Genomic DNA, 15,595 nt, shown 5'->3' with positions numbered 1-15,595 from the left:
AGCAGGCTGACCCCCCCAGGCTCCATGAACTGGAGATGGAGCTGGAGAAGCTCAAAGAGGAGAACCGGCGGCTGCGGAGGGAGCAGAGGGTGGCTGACCCTATGGGGCACTGATCCCCCCCCCCCGGACTCTGAGCACCAGTGCTACAGCATTTCAACAAATATAACTTTTTCTTTTTATGAATCTCCTGTGATTGTCACTTCAGAGCCATAACCTGCCCCTCCCATAGCGGGACACCTAGACGGCGGCGCACAGACCCATTCGCTGTCTTCACACTGACTTCTGGTGACTCTGCAGATCACACACAGACTTGGGGACTGACAGGCGTGTGATCTGACGACCCGGTGACATACCTGAGTTGGGAGCAGTTGCCAAGGGAGGTCAGTTACGCCAAACTGAGTTAACCTCGGACTAAAAGCTCTGAACCCGTCAACCCTACTGGACCAGGGAAGGTCCAACCCGGTTTGCCGGAGCAGGGAGAAAAAGGGGGGCCATTGTGATGCAATTGCCTATATGTCTCAGTTTAATGCTCCCTGCTAATTTAATGCTGTGGGTTAGAGGTAACAGGTGTTCATGTGTGATTCATCTCTCTCTGTGAACACTGTTCATATGTTAAATAAGGCTAGCTTTTGAAAGTTATTATTCTTTGTATTAAATTGCCTACATGCACTATGTTAATGAACAGTGTATGATCCTTCGTTTATGCTTGCAATGATGTAAGATGTCTAATACTCCCTCACTACCAATCCCGTCTCTGCCTGATTCCTATGCTGACTATAAATAACATCAGCAGAGAGCGGACAGGGAGTGACCCATGACTAAGTCAAGTGACTATTGACGTAACGCGTGGGGGAGGAGTTACGAGCGGGACGGATCTAGGATTCGATCTAGGATTCGAATGAGGAGAGGAAACATCATATGAGCTGAGCGGCTTAATGAAGGATCGGTGTATTGTTGCTATATGCGGCTTTTAATCGGTGGATTCGTGAGTGTGCCATTGTTAGAGACCATCTATCCTCTTTGTATTGTTTTTGCACTCAGCTGCGCTATGAGAGTATCTCTCTTTTGTTTTCCATGAGCTGTGGTTAATGTGGAAGAGGCGTCTCTACTTGTGAAGCAGGAGCACGTTGTTTGAGATCACATCACACCTTCCTTTAATCATCACACTGATCTGGGTGTTGTTTCATTGAAAACCACTGGTGTATATTTATGCAATTGGACTTTATTTGTATCGTTTTTTGCCTATTAATTTGACACTTGATAGTTTCTTTTAAATCACTTATTAGCACGATTTGCATTTTCTAAGTTAATATTCAGCGCAAATTAACATATATATACATTGTACTATTTTTGTTTGACTTACAACACTTTTTTGCTGCGTTTATTATTTGGTAATTTTGTTAATGCTCTATAATTTGATATTTAATTAGCGCTGTAGTACCAATATTTTTACATTTAGCTTTTGAAAGGCCTTTAATTGTGTGATAACGCTGTCTAAAAACCTTTTGATACTCAGAGGTGTTAATAGGTGTCAAGCTGCATGCAGGGACGAAATGTCTGCCTAGGAAACTTAGTGTGTGAAGGTGGTTTGATTAGACATGATAATTGTCGGTCGGTGCCGACCTGTCTGGAATGTTTTAGTAATTAGCCTTAGTGTGTGATTAGGGGGGGTGGAGATTTCATTGTTGCTTGAATGTCTTGGATTGTATAAAAAGCTGAGAAGAAGACCATTAAACTGTGTTGTTCCAGCAGTAAGCTTGTCTCATGTGTGGCTTTCTGGGCGACCCCAGGGATATTCCTCCTCGTGGAATATTGGGGTGATTTTCGTTATGGGAAGAAGGGAACGTTGACGGGGATATCATACCAATACCGTCACACCCTGTACACACGATCAGTTTGTCTCATGAAAACAGACCGATGGACCGTTTTCATCGGACAAACCGATCGTGTGTGGGCCCCATCGATTTTGTTTTCCATCGGTGAAAAAAAATAGATCATGTTTTAAAATTTTCCTATGGATAAAAAACCGATAGAAAAAAACGATCGTCTGTGTGGAAGTCCATCGGTCAAAAATACACGCATGCTCAGAATCAAGTTGACGCATGCTCGGAAGCATTGAACTTTTTTTCTCAGCACGTCGTAGTGTTTTACGTCACCGCGTTGGACATGGTCGGATTTTTGACTGATGGTGTGTAGGCAAGACTGATGAAAGTCAGCTTCATCGGATATACAACGAAAAAATCCATCGGATTAGATTCCATCAGATATCCGATCGTGTGTACAGGGCTTAAAGTTGGCCTGATTTTTTTGTATAATGTGAAAGAAAATGTTATGCCGAGTAAATAGATACCTAACATGTCATGCTTTAAAATTTTGCACACTTGTTTAGACATGTTTTTTACAGGATACATGTTTAGAGTTACAGAGGAGATCTAGAAATATTGCTCTCGCTCTTACATTCACGGTGTATGTAACCTGTGTGTATCTGGCTCTGATATTAGCCATTGCCTCACCAGTCACTGACCTCACTGCACGTCCCTGTTTTATACATTGACATTTTTGGCCTGGATTTCAGCTGAGAATGTATACTAGAATGTGACAGTGTCAAATTCACTCACCAATCAGGATGCCATAGAAAAAAAATATGAAAAGGTTGTCTTGGTTCTCAGATCCAACCTCAATGCTTGGTACATAAACAATAGTTTATTGACAAAACCCATATATCAATTACAAAAAGAAACAACCCTACAAGATAATCTTATGATTAACAGTATTACTGATACAGACCCTCTAACCTGCTGGGAAGCCCTCAAACCATATATTAGAGGGGTCTGCATTAGCCAAGCCTCTCACCACAGTAAGATAAAACGACAACTCCATAAACAATTAAAAGAGGCTTTCTATAAAGCTTCTGAGGATTTCCAAACGACACCCTCTCCAACAAACAAATTAAACTATGACTAAGCACGTTTAGAACTAGATCTTTTATTGACAGAATCAGCAGAAAATATTCTTGGCAAATCCAAACATTCCTTTCATATGAAGGCAAACAAGCTAGACACATTTTTAGCCTTAGCACTCCGAAAACTTGATCATACTCCGAAACCTATTAGATTAAAACTAACAAAAGATGACTAACTAAAGATGACAACATTTTGAACAAATTTTCGTAGAAAACATATCACGCTATACAAAAGTACATACATTTGATCAATCTCATTTGACTACACTGTTATCCTCTATTAATCTTCCTTCTCTCTCCCTAACACATCAGGAAAATATAGACAAACCTATCACACTAACAGAAATTCAAACCGCAATAAAAACATTGAAACCCTGTAAACGCCCTGGTGTAGATGGCTTTTCATCTGCCTACTATAAACGGTTTTCCACAATTTTATCACCACTAATGGTTGAGGCCTTCAACTCTCTGCTTAATGGACAATCCTTTCGTACTGAATCTCTCGCAGCTTCCATCTCCATGATACCTAAACCAAATAGTGATGTACCTCATGGTCAAATTACAGACCGATTTCCATTCTTAACCTAGATATAAAGATATTGACCAAAATTCTTGCAACCCGACTTAATCCCATAATAGGTACTCAAACTGGTTTTATCGCTTTCAGACAAACTGGTGACAAACAATATTCGCCGAGCTACACTTCTGGCACATACAGCCCCCTCTTGTTGTATCCCTACCTGTTTCCTCTTGTTAAATATACAAAAAGCTTTTGACTCGCTATCTTGGCCTTATCTTTATACCGTTCTCCAGAGTTGGACATTTGGAGTGAATTTCTTGCGTGGATTCATACCTTATATCGAAACCCAAAAGCTTATATTTCTTATTCAGGATACCGTTCCGACCCCTTTAATATCGAGAGAGGTACCTGGCAGGGATGCACATTATCCCCTCTCCTCTTTGCCCCAGCCATTGAACCCCTAGCACAACTCATTCAATCTAACCAAAACATCAAAGGATTGGAACTTGGGGATCACCACAAATTATGCCTATTTGTAGATGATGTCCTGATATTTCTTACTTCGCCCCTGTTATCAGCACCGCCTCTCATGGACATTCTTTCCAAATTCAGACAATTATCAGGCCTATTAATAAACTTCCACAAATCCACAGCCCTAAACATTTCTTTACCACCTACTCTCCAAATTCAACTTCATTATTCTCTCCCATTTGTCTAGTCGACCTCACATATTTCTTATCTAGGCATACATTTTACAGCAAACCCATCTGACCTCTACATAGTCAACTACCCACCTATGCTTACACAACTTACTAAACTCCTAGCTAATTGGTCTTCTCTACCGTTGGCATGGATGGGTAGAATAACAGTGATCAAAATATCTATCTTAACAATCCCTTCACATTTTCTACATATTTTACAACGAAAAAACAATCAATTCATTTGGGGCTCACTCAAACCTCATTTACCCAAATTAACCTTATATTCCCCCCGTATTAGAGGCGGTCTTAGTGTGCCAGAATATACCAAATATTATTATGCAGCACAACTAACACAATTACCTAAATATCATGCTACAAAGGAAATTCCATAATGGTTATCATTGGAGTCAATCGACTGTGACCCCCTTTCTATTGCAAATGGTTAACTCCTACACAGCAGAAGAAAATCACAAATCCTATTACCAAACACAGCCTTTCCATTTGGGAGAGATTGAAAGCAGGATTTGGACTCATATCCAAACATAATCCCCTCCTCTCATTCTTACGTAACTCTTCCTTCTACCCAGCCTAGTCCCTCCCAAATTCTTTTTCAGCGTGATCATATGTAGGTTTTACCAGCCTGCCGACCAGCCGCCGCAGTTTTACGGCGGCAGGTCGGCTCGGCTACGCGAGATCACGTAATATTACGTCATCTCACGAATCAGCCAATATGGGCGCTCGCCCCTGGTCCCGACTTGTGTGCCCGGCGGGCACGATCACCGCTGGGCATCCGTGATCGCTCGTTACAGAGCAAGAACTGGGAGCCGTGTGTGTAAACACACAGCTCCCGGTCCTGTCAGAGGGAGAAATGCCTCAGTGTACGAACAGCGATCAGTCATTTCTCCAAGTCAGTCCCACCCCCCTTCAGTTAGAAAACACACAGGGAACATAATTAACCCCTTCCTCGCCCCCTAGTGTTAACCCATTCCCTGCCAGTGTCATTTTTATAGTAATCAATGCATTTTTATAGCACTGATCGCTATAAAAATGCCAATGGTCCCAAAAATTTGTCAAAAGTGTCCGATGTGTCCGCCATTAGGTCGCAGTACCGATAAGAATCGCTGATCGCCGCCATTACTAGTAAAAAAAAAATATTAATAAAAATGCCATAAAACTATGCCCTATTTTGTAGACGCTATAACTTTTGCCCAAACCAATCAATAAACACTTATTGCGATTGCGAAAAACACTTCTTGACCTTTTTTTTACGACAAATATGTAGAAGAATACGCATCGGCCTAAACTGAGGAAAGTTTTTTTTTTTTTAATATTTTTGGGGATATTTATTACAGCAAAAAGTAAAAAATATTATTTTTTTTTCAAAATTGTCGCTCTATTTTTGTTTATAGCGCAAAAAAATAAAAACCGCAGAGGTGATCAAATACCACCAAAGAAAAGCTCTATTTGTGGAAAAAAAAGGACGCCAATTTTGTTTGGGAGCCACGTCGCACGACTGCGCAATTGTCAGTTAAAGCGACGCAGTGCCGAATCGCAAAAAGTGGCCCGGTCATTGACCAGCAATATGGTCCGAGGCTGGATTGATTAATTAGAGTTTATCATTTCTCAAAATATCATACCATTTCCAGACTTATGCAAAACATATTCCCTCCCATCCACAGAAACCTTTCTATATCTCCAAATTAAAAAAAATTGGAACACAACAAACCCACTGACACACAAACTCCTGACTTCAGGTCTTTGAAAATGCTTGCAAATCTGACCCCCATAGACATGGACTTATTTCTGCCATATATAAACAATTACTCTCTCATGTAACCGCTTCTCCTCCAACATTCACAACCAAATGGGAAACTGATCTTCATCTTCAACCAAATTAACTAGATTGGTCTCAAATTTGGCAAACCACTAAATCAGCCACACCAAATATAGTGGCTCTCAAAACTAATTAGAAGGTGCTAACTAGATGGTATCTGATACCATCCAGAATATCCAAATTTTCCCCCCAATATCCCTCTCACGGTTTTCGTGGCAGTACTATTCTGGGTTCACATGTACATACTATGTTCAATATAACCCTTAAACCCGATCCCTCGGTAGCACTTCTGAACAGAAAACCACAGATCATAACATACCAGCAATTCATATGACCTATTTTTATAACCACTGCAGCTAAACAAACTGTAGCAAAAGCGTGGAGATCGAACTCTCTCTGCATTAGTCAAACAAAGAGTCACACAATCTATGATAAATGCGAAAACTGAAGCTATACTACTAGATAAAGTTTCTAATTTTGAATCCTTATGGAGACCTTGGATCAAACACTATTTACCTCCAGGTTTGGACTGTTCAAAAATTTCTCCCTGAGAGACTATAATATCTACCTCGCTACCAGGGGCGGACTGACAGCTCATGGGGCCCCCGGGCAAAAGGAGATCATGGGGCCCCCTGTGTCTCTGCCCATGTGTCCCCGCCCACGTTCAAGATGCATCCACACAAATCCTACCTACATATTGCATGCGTTCAAAGAATTTCTGGATGCTATGTTCGAAATAAATGTTTATTATAGGAATTAAAGAAAAATAAAATGTACATTAAAGTGCAACAATGGTACATTTTCGAAATTAAAGGAGTTCTCTAAGCTAAAACTTTTAACCCCCGCTGTGCCCGGGCTGTAAAACTATACAAAATAAACTTTCACTTACCTGCCTACGATCCCCCGTTGTTCCGATATCGCTGTCCCGTTCTCCGGTCCCGGTCTCTTCCACTTCCTGGGGGTCGGTGACTCACAGTGCGCTCAGCCTATCAGCGGCCGCGACGGGACATTTCTGCGGCCGCTGATAGGCTGAGCGCACTGTGAGTCACCGACCCCCAGGAAGTGGAAGAGACCGGGACCGGAGAATGGGACGGCGATATCGGAACAACGGGGGATCGTAGGCAGGTAAGTGAAGGTTTATTTTGTATAGTTTTACAGCCCGGGCACAGCGGGGGTTAAAAGTTTTAGCTCAGAGAACTCCTTTAAGGTTTTCATAATTTAGCACAATATTCCCGCATAGCTTTCCAATCGGCTGGGATCATCCCAATCAATGAATGGTTGGGATTTGTGACGGTCGCACCAGATAAAGCCAAGTCAAGAGAAGGAACTTGGCCCTGGTTTAGCCTAATTTATTTCCCCAGCTATTCTACAACACATTAAAAGGGTTGTAAAGGTTTGTCTTTTATTTTCTAAATTGGTTCCTTTAAGCTAGTGCATTGTTGGTTCACTTACCTTTTCCTTTGATTTCCCTTCTAAATGTTGTTTTTCTTTGTTTGAATTTCTCACTTCCTGTTTGTCCTCAGTAAGCTTTCCACCATCATCCGAGTGGTGGAAAGTCATTTAGAACAGCTTACTGAACACCTTACTGAGGAGAAACAGGAAGTGAGAAATTCAGACAAAGAAAACAAAGAATAAAAACATTTAAAAGGGAAATTAAAAGAAAAGGTAAGTGAACCAACAATGTACTAGCTTAAAGTAAACTATTTAGAAAATAAAAAACAAACCTTTATAACCCCTTTAACTTTATATTTCTTTATAGGTTCATTCTATTCTCATAGATGACATAATTATAATACATTATTTCAATCAACTTAATTTCTTAAAAGAAAAAGAAAAGAAATTGAGCAAGCAATTGCTTACTCAATATAGAATAGGACTTTTATGGAGATAATGGGCCGGATTCAGAAAGAGATACGACGGCGTATCTCCTGATACGCCGTCGTATCTCTGAGTCCGGCTGGTCGTATCTATGCGACTGATTCAGAGAATCAGTTACGCATAGATATCCCTAAAATCCGACAGGTGTAAGTGTCTTACACCGTCGTATCTTAGGCTGCAATTTCAGGCTGGCCGCTAGGTGGCGCATCCGTATTTTTACGCAAGGAATATGCAAATTAGTATTTACGCCGATTCAGAAACGAACGACCGCCTGGCGCTTTTTTTTTACGTCGTTTGCGTTCGGCTTTTTCCGGCGTATAGTTACCCCTGCTATATGAGGCGTAGCTAATGTTAAGTATGGCCGTCGTTCCCGCGCCGAGTTTAGAATTTTTACGTAGTTTGCGTAAGTCGTTCGCGAATACAGCTGGACGTAATTTACGTTCACGTCGAAAGCAATGACGTTTTGCGGCGGATTTTCGAGCATGCACACTGGTATTTTTTTTTTACGAACGGGTCAAGCAAAATTTAAATAAAACACGCCCCCCCACATCCCCATTTGAATTAGGCGGGCTTACGCCGGCCCACATACGTTACACCGCCGTCAACTTAGGGCGCAAGTTCTTTCTGAATATGGAACTTGCGCCCAAAGTTACAGCGGCGTAACGTATCTAGGATACGTTATGCCGGCCGGAGAGATACGCACAGGTATCTGAATCCGGCCCAATATGTCTGTTATCAGGTGAGCATATACAACACAAAGGTTTAAGAAAATACAAAATGTATTGATATAATAATAAAATAAAATACAGCCAGTTCCCAAAATCATGTGTCCAGTAGGAGTCAGACCCATTTAATCCGGAGGGTCTGACTCCTACCGGACACATGATTTTGGGAACTGGCTGTATCTTTGGGCACTTGCTTGGCGGCGTATGCAGTCTCTTTAAAATTCCATAGACTAGGTGAGCACAAACATACTAATTAATCACTAGAAATATAATGAATTTGACAATGATAACAAATTTTGAATGCAGGTCTATACTAATGGCATGTACTCTGTTTTGTATGATAAGATGCAAAGATAGATGGATGCGGCACCCTGACGACGCAAAATTGCTAAACATGTTGGTTTCCAGTAGGGATGAGCCGAACACCTCCCTGTTCGGTTCGCACCAGAACTTGCGAACACACCAAATGTTCGTGTGAACTTTAGAACCCTATTAAAGTCTATGGGACTCGAACGTTTGAAATCTAAAGTACTAATTTTAAAGGCTAATATGCAAGTTATTGTCCTAAAAAGTGTTTGGGGACCCAGGTCCTGTCCCAGGGGACATGTATCAATGCAAAAAAAAGTTTTAAAAACGGCTGTTTTTTCGGGAGCAGTGATTTTAATAATGCTAAAAGTGAAACAATAAAAGTGAAATATTCCTTTAAATTTCGTACCTAGGGGGGGTGTAAAGTTAGCATGTGAAATAGCGCATGTTTCCCGTACTTAGAACTGTCTCTGCACAAAGTGTAATTTCTGAAAGAAAAAAAGACATTTAAACAGACTTGCGGCTATAATGAATTGTCGGTTCTGGCAATTCAGAACAAATTCATTCATAAAAAAAAAAAAAATAGCGTGGGGGTCCCCCCAAATTCAATTACTAGGCCCTTCAGGTCTGGAATGGATATTAACCCCTTCCATACAGGGCATTTTCACCCCCTTCCTGCCCAGACAAATTTTTAGTTTTCAGCGCTGTTGCACTTTGAATGACAATTGCGTGGTCATACAACACTGTACCCAAACTAAATCTTTATGTTTTTTTCCTCCCACAAATACAGCTTTCGTTTGGTGGTATTTTTAAAAAAACACAATATTTTTTACTTTTTTATTTAATAAATATCACAATTTAAAAAAAAAAAAAAACATTTTCTTTCCTCAGTTTAGGCCGATACGTATTCTTCTACATATTTTTGATAAAAAAATTGCAATAATCGTATAATGATTGGTTTGCGCAAAAGTTATAGTGTCTACAAAATAGGTGATAGATTTATGGCATTTTTATTTTATTAATTTTTTTACTAGTATTGGCGGAGATTTGTGATTTTTTACTGTGACCGTGACATTGCGGCGAACACATCGGACACTTTTGACGCGTTTTTGGGACCATTCACATTTATACAGCGATTAATGCTATAAATATGCATTGATTACTGTGTAAATGTGACTGGCAGGGAAGGGGAGGAGACCAATGTGTGTTCCTCTGTACTGGGAACACACATTGGTTTCCTCACCGCTGACAGGAGGTGGATCTGTGTGTTTACACACACAGATCCACATTCCTGCCGTGATTACCGGCAATCGCGGGTGCCCGGCGGCAATCGCGGGTGCCCGGCGGCAATCGCGGCCGCCGGGCACCCGTGCCGGGTCACGAGCAATGCAGCGCGCGCGCCCTAGATCGCCGGGAACACAGGACGTCATATGACGTCCACACGGATTGGCGAGGGGTTCCTGCCGCCGTCATTTCCCTATCGCGCGGTATGGAAGGGATTAAGGGGAACCCCGCCGTCAATTAAAAAAAAATGACGTGGGGTTCCCCCCAAATATCCATTCCAGACCCTTCAGGTCTGGTGTGGATTTTATGGGGAATTCCACCCCAAATAAAAAAAAATGGCGTGGAGTTCCCCCAAAAATCCACACCAGACCCCTTATCCGAGCACGTTAACCTGGCCGGCCGCAGAAAAGAGGGGGGGACAGAGTTCGCCCTCCCCCTCTCCTGAACCGTACCAGGTCACATGCCCTCAACATGGGGGCAACAAGGGCCTCATCCCCACAACCCTTGCCCGGTGGTTGTGGGGGGTCTGCGGGTGGGGGGCTTATCAGAATCTGGAAGACCCCTTAAACAAAGGGGACCCGCAGATCCTGCCTACCCTATGTGAATTGGTAATGGGGTACATTGTACCCCTACCATTTCACGAAGGAAGTGTAAATAGTTGGAAAAAACACACACACACACACACACCGTAGAAAAAAGTCCTTTATTAATAAAAAAAAAAAAAATAATCCAGCGGTGGTAATCCACTCGTCCCGGCTTCCTGCTCCAACGTTGTCTGTATCCAGCGATGGGTGATCTCCTCTCAGGTCCAGCGATGAGAAGATCGTCCGGCATCCAGAGCTCCAGAGCACAGCATCGGAGGCCGCCTCTCTCCGCCGGACACAGCTCAGCGGAATGACGCGGCTGGATCTTTGACATTTCTTATATAGGGGAGGCGGGCCACCTGTCACGTGACCCTGCACCCTCTGACGCACCCTCTGCTACGTCACTGGGAAAGCCCAGTCTTCCCCCTTGCGTCAGAGGGTGCGGGGTCACGTGACGGGTGGCCTCACCTCCCCTATATAAGAAATGTCACTAGCTCCAGCTGCGTCATTCCGCTGGGCTGTGTCCGGCGGAGAGAGACGGCCTCCGATGCTGTGCTCTGGAGCTCTGGATGCTGGAAGATCTTCTCATCGCTGGACCGGAGAGGAGTTACCAAACACTTTTTAGGACAAAAACTTGCATATTAGCCTTTAAAATTAGCACTTTAGATTTCTCCCATAGACTTTAACAGGGTGTTTCGCGGCTTTTCGAATTTGCCACGAACACCCCAAATTGTTCGTTGTTCGCCGAACAGGCGAACAGGCAATGTTCGAGTCGAACATGAGTTCGACTCGAACTCGAAGCTCATCCCTAGTTTCCAGCATCATAATCATCTAGTAATCTTGTAATCAGCATTTATCAATGGTCTAAGTGTTTTTATGACTATGTAATTTTATTTTATTATTATATCAATACATTTTGTATTTTCTTAAACCTTTGTGTTGTATATGCTCACCTGATAACAGACATATTATCTCCATAAAAGTCCTATTTTATATTGAGTAAGCAATTGCTTGCTCAATTTCTTTTCTTTTTCTTTTAACCATTCAAAGAACTGAAGTACCTTGTCTGTTCTGGAAACTGTCCAATCAAACCAATCCAAATATAACTTAATTTCTTAATTACTTGTCATCAAATAGCTGCCATGAAGCTATGATTATGACATTTCATGTTACATAATCTTATCCTACAATCCGCTAGGTTATCTATTTTCATTTACATTTATAAGAGTTACTTTCCTGAATGATTACACCCTTTTCTACTATACTATTGTACGTGTTCTGTTAATGGAATATCTATTTATATTATATTATTGTACATGCTCTGTTAATGGAATTTTGTTGATAAATATAAAATCCAATAAAATATTTGAAACAGAAAAGGTTCAGTCATTCAGTTCATCTATATCTATTCTAAAGGAAGATGTAAATACCTGTAGTGAGCAGTTGCTGAGAGACAAATTTTGACCCGGAAAGCTTCTTGGACCTTCAAGAAATAAAAAACAGAGAAATCATGACCCGGGACATTCATAATTAGTTTATTTATCTTCCTCGCCATCACAGCTCCATCATCCTAAATATATAACACTTACACATTCATTCCAAGTGGCATTTGGATAAAGACAGATGATTGGTTGCAGACGCTTCAGAAGGGTGTGACATGCTTCCTGCCAAGGGTGCACAAGAAAAATATTCACCATTATCAGAAAAGTGTTAAAAATGTTTCCAATGAACAGGCATGCCGGTGTAGTAAACATTTATACTATGCAGCACTGAGGCTCTGGGTTCAAATTGCAAAACGATTCTATCTGCATGGAGTTTTTTTTTTTTCTCCATGATTGCGCCAGTGTCCTCCAGTTAGGAGATCTGTTAGGGTACTTTATATACAAATAGTTGTTCTGGTTCAATGACGCTCGTCAGCAATGGGAGCTCCCATGTTTGTGTCCTGAACTTTTAATATAAAATTGTCATGATAGACAGATGAAGGCTGCCCAAATGATAAACAACAAATGGAAAAAGAAAATATGGACAGCCGCACTCCAAAAAATCTTGATGGTTGTCTTTATTTAAAAAAGGAAAATGCACTACAAGTCACAGCACACAACACGGGAGTAAAACAGCTGTCGCGTTTCGAGTGCGGCTGTCCATATTTTCTTTTTCCATTTGTGTTTGATGGGCACAGTGGCTGCGTTTGATGGGCACAAGTGGCTGTGTTTGATAGCACAGTGACGCTGCAATTGATGTGTTTTTTTCCCCAGAATTTTTCAGTTTGCGCCCCCCCAAAAATTTTGAGCACCAGCCGCCACTCGACCCATCCTTTATCAGACAGACAGGTTTGGGTCTCAGTCCTAGTCCTAGGTTTCAGCATGTGTTAAAGGAGATTATTATTGCTTTGCTGTCTTTTCAGCTAACCTGAAGTGCTCCTATGTTGTGAATTATATACAAAAAAAATATGTAAAAACAGATATACACCAACAGTCTACAAATATTAAATAAAAAAAAAAAAATACCCAAAAACATTATAAATACACTTTAAGCATACATCATTTTAGTTTTCCAGTAAGCAAGTGAACCATGTCCTGTATTGCCTCTCTGAAGTGCCCTCTATTGGTTGTATGTGGGCTTTTTTTCAACCCAGCAGGGCTGAATAAAAAAAAGAGAAACTGTTAGTACAGTGATCTCCCCTGCTGTGTGCAATTGTGTACTGAAAGGGGGTCCCCCCCCCCTGCCAGAACACCATTGGCTGAAATCGTTGATCAGGGGCCGATTGGCAGATCTTTTTTGGACACGCCCTATTGATAGAAGCCAGCCGAACGGACAGTTTCTGTCTGACCGGGTAAAGTACACACAGGCTGAATGTCGGCCGGTTTCTATTGAAATGACCGATGCCGCCTGACATCTGGGCCGTGTGTACTAGGCTTAAGCATATAACATTATTGTTAGCTTCTAGGTTGGTTATTCTAATTAGCCGACTCCTAAAAAAAAAATCAAAATCGGATTCATTATTACTAGATTTCTTAGTTATACTTTAAAGACAATGATGTATTGAGGGAAATATGTATAGTATATACGGTTGTTTAGGATATTGTTATCAATAGTATAAGGACTACCTGTACTGCTATTAGGTGAACTTGAACATTATATGGTGACAGTTGGACATCTTTTTCTGTTGCTAAGGATACACTGTTTTCACCGATGCGGATGCAAGACATTGAGACTCGGAACTCTCTACTCACAACCTGCAAATGTAAAACAGAGTTGCTAAAGGATATCTATATGATGCATTCTGTATTAAAACACAGCAAAACAATCCATGCATGTTGCAGGGTGTTAGTCCCCTTTTGTTAAAGCAGTTGTAAATGCTTACATTTAGCCAGTGAAGTTACTGGCCTCAGATGATATACAGAGATGAAACAAATCCTCCTATATAAGTTGTAACTGTTTATGTGCAGACTTCTTTCCTCTACAGCCATTCAAAGTCCAGAATTTATACAGCCTGTCTGAACTTTAAGAAAGCAGGGGGCGGGGAGCTGACTTTACACTCCGCAGAGTTCACCGAGGAGAACTGAGAGCTGATTGTAGGGAAGGGACCGCCCCCCCTTTTAAACAGCATGCGAACAAGGCTGTCATTCAAAGGCTGTGTGCTGGAGCTCCCTCTCCTGTTACTTTTTTACCTCTTGAAGTCAGGAAAACCTGCAGATAGCGGAGGAACAAGGCAGCAGACAGAATAGAGTGTTCTGGACTGAGACAAGTACACACCATAGAGGGATATGCTTTGTTCATATTTAGAGGATTACTGGGCCAAATCCTCAGCCAGGCGGCGTAACTTAACTTTCAGCAGTTAAGTTACACTGACTTAAAGTTTTTACCTAAGTGCCTGATCCTCAAAGCACTTACGTAAAAATTTCAAGCAGTGTAAGTTAAGTGCCGCCGTCGTAAGGCGTTCCTCCTCTCCGGGGGGCGTTTACAATTTAAATGAGGCGCGCTCCCGCGCCGGCCGTACTGCGCATGCGCGTGACGTCATTTTCCCGACGTGCATCGCGCGAACGTAATTGACGCCGGGCGGCTTTGTGGATTGCGACGGGACACTAAAGTTACGACGGGTGAAAAAAAGACGCGCCGGGAAAACAAATAATTTAAAAAAAAAATGACAGCGTCGCTCGGCATGCATTCCTGAGGGAGAACTCCATGCCAATTTTCAATGAAAAAAACGGCATGGGTTCCCCCTCAGGAGCATACCAGGCCCTTAGGTCTGGTATGGGTTGTAAGGAGACCCCCCTCCGCCGCAAAATTGACGTAGGGGGTCCCCCTACAATCCATACCAGACCCGTATCCAAAGCACGCTACCCGGCCAGCCAGGAAGGGAGTGGGGACGAGCGAGCGCCCCCCCCCCCTCCTGAGCCGTGCCAGGCCGCATGCCCTCAACATGGGGGGGTTGGGTGCTCTGGGGCAGGGGGGCGCACTGCGGGCCCCCCCCACCCCAGAGCACCCTGTCCCCATGTTGATGAGGACAGGACCTCTTCCCGACAACCCTTGCCATTGGTTGTCGGGGTCTGCGGGCGGAGGCTTATCGGAATCTGGGAGTCCCCTTTAATAAGGGGGCCCCCAGATACCGGCCCCCCACCCTAAGTGAATGGATATGGGGTACATCGTACCCCTATCCATTCACCTGTAGGCAAAAAGTAAAAGTTAATAAACACACAACACAAGGCTTTTTAAAATATTTTATTATTCTGCTCCGGATGCCCCCCCTGTCTTCGTTATTAGCTCTTTTACCAGGGGGGGCTTCTTCTTCCACTCTCCG

The 15,595-nt window shown here is 42.4% G+C and overlaps 1 protein-coding gene across 1 annotated transcript in view; it reads right to left on the bottom strand.

The window, feature by feature from the left end:
• The window catches only part of LOC120943719 (aldehyde oxidase-like), a 188,219-nt gene that overhangs the window by 29,156 nt on the left and 143,468 nt on the right, over nt 1-15,595 (bottom strand). Inside the window, exons 21-23 of the mRNA XM_040357194.1 lie at nt 13,902-14,030; nt 12,384-12,458; nt 12,225-12,277 (exon numbers count right to left, since the gene is read on the bottom strand). Coding sequence (XP_040213128.1) covers nt 12,225-12,277; nt 12,384-12,458; nt 13,902-14,030 — 257 coding nt within the window. The remainder of the gene's footprint in view (nt 1-12,224; nt 12,278-12,383; nt 12,459-13,901; nt 14,031-15,595) is intronic.

The sequence above is a fragment of the Rana temporaria genome, chromosome 6 (assembly GCF_905171775.1).
Source record: "Rana temporaria chromosome 6, aRanTem1.1, whole genome shotgun sequence".
In the NCBI taxonomy this organism is placed as follows: domain Eukaryota; kingdom Metazoa; phylum Chordata; class Amphibia; order Anura; family Ranidae; genus Rana; species Rana temporaria.
Note: the sequence above shows the minus strand (reverse complement) of the source record. Positions and strands in the feature narration are given on the sequence as shown.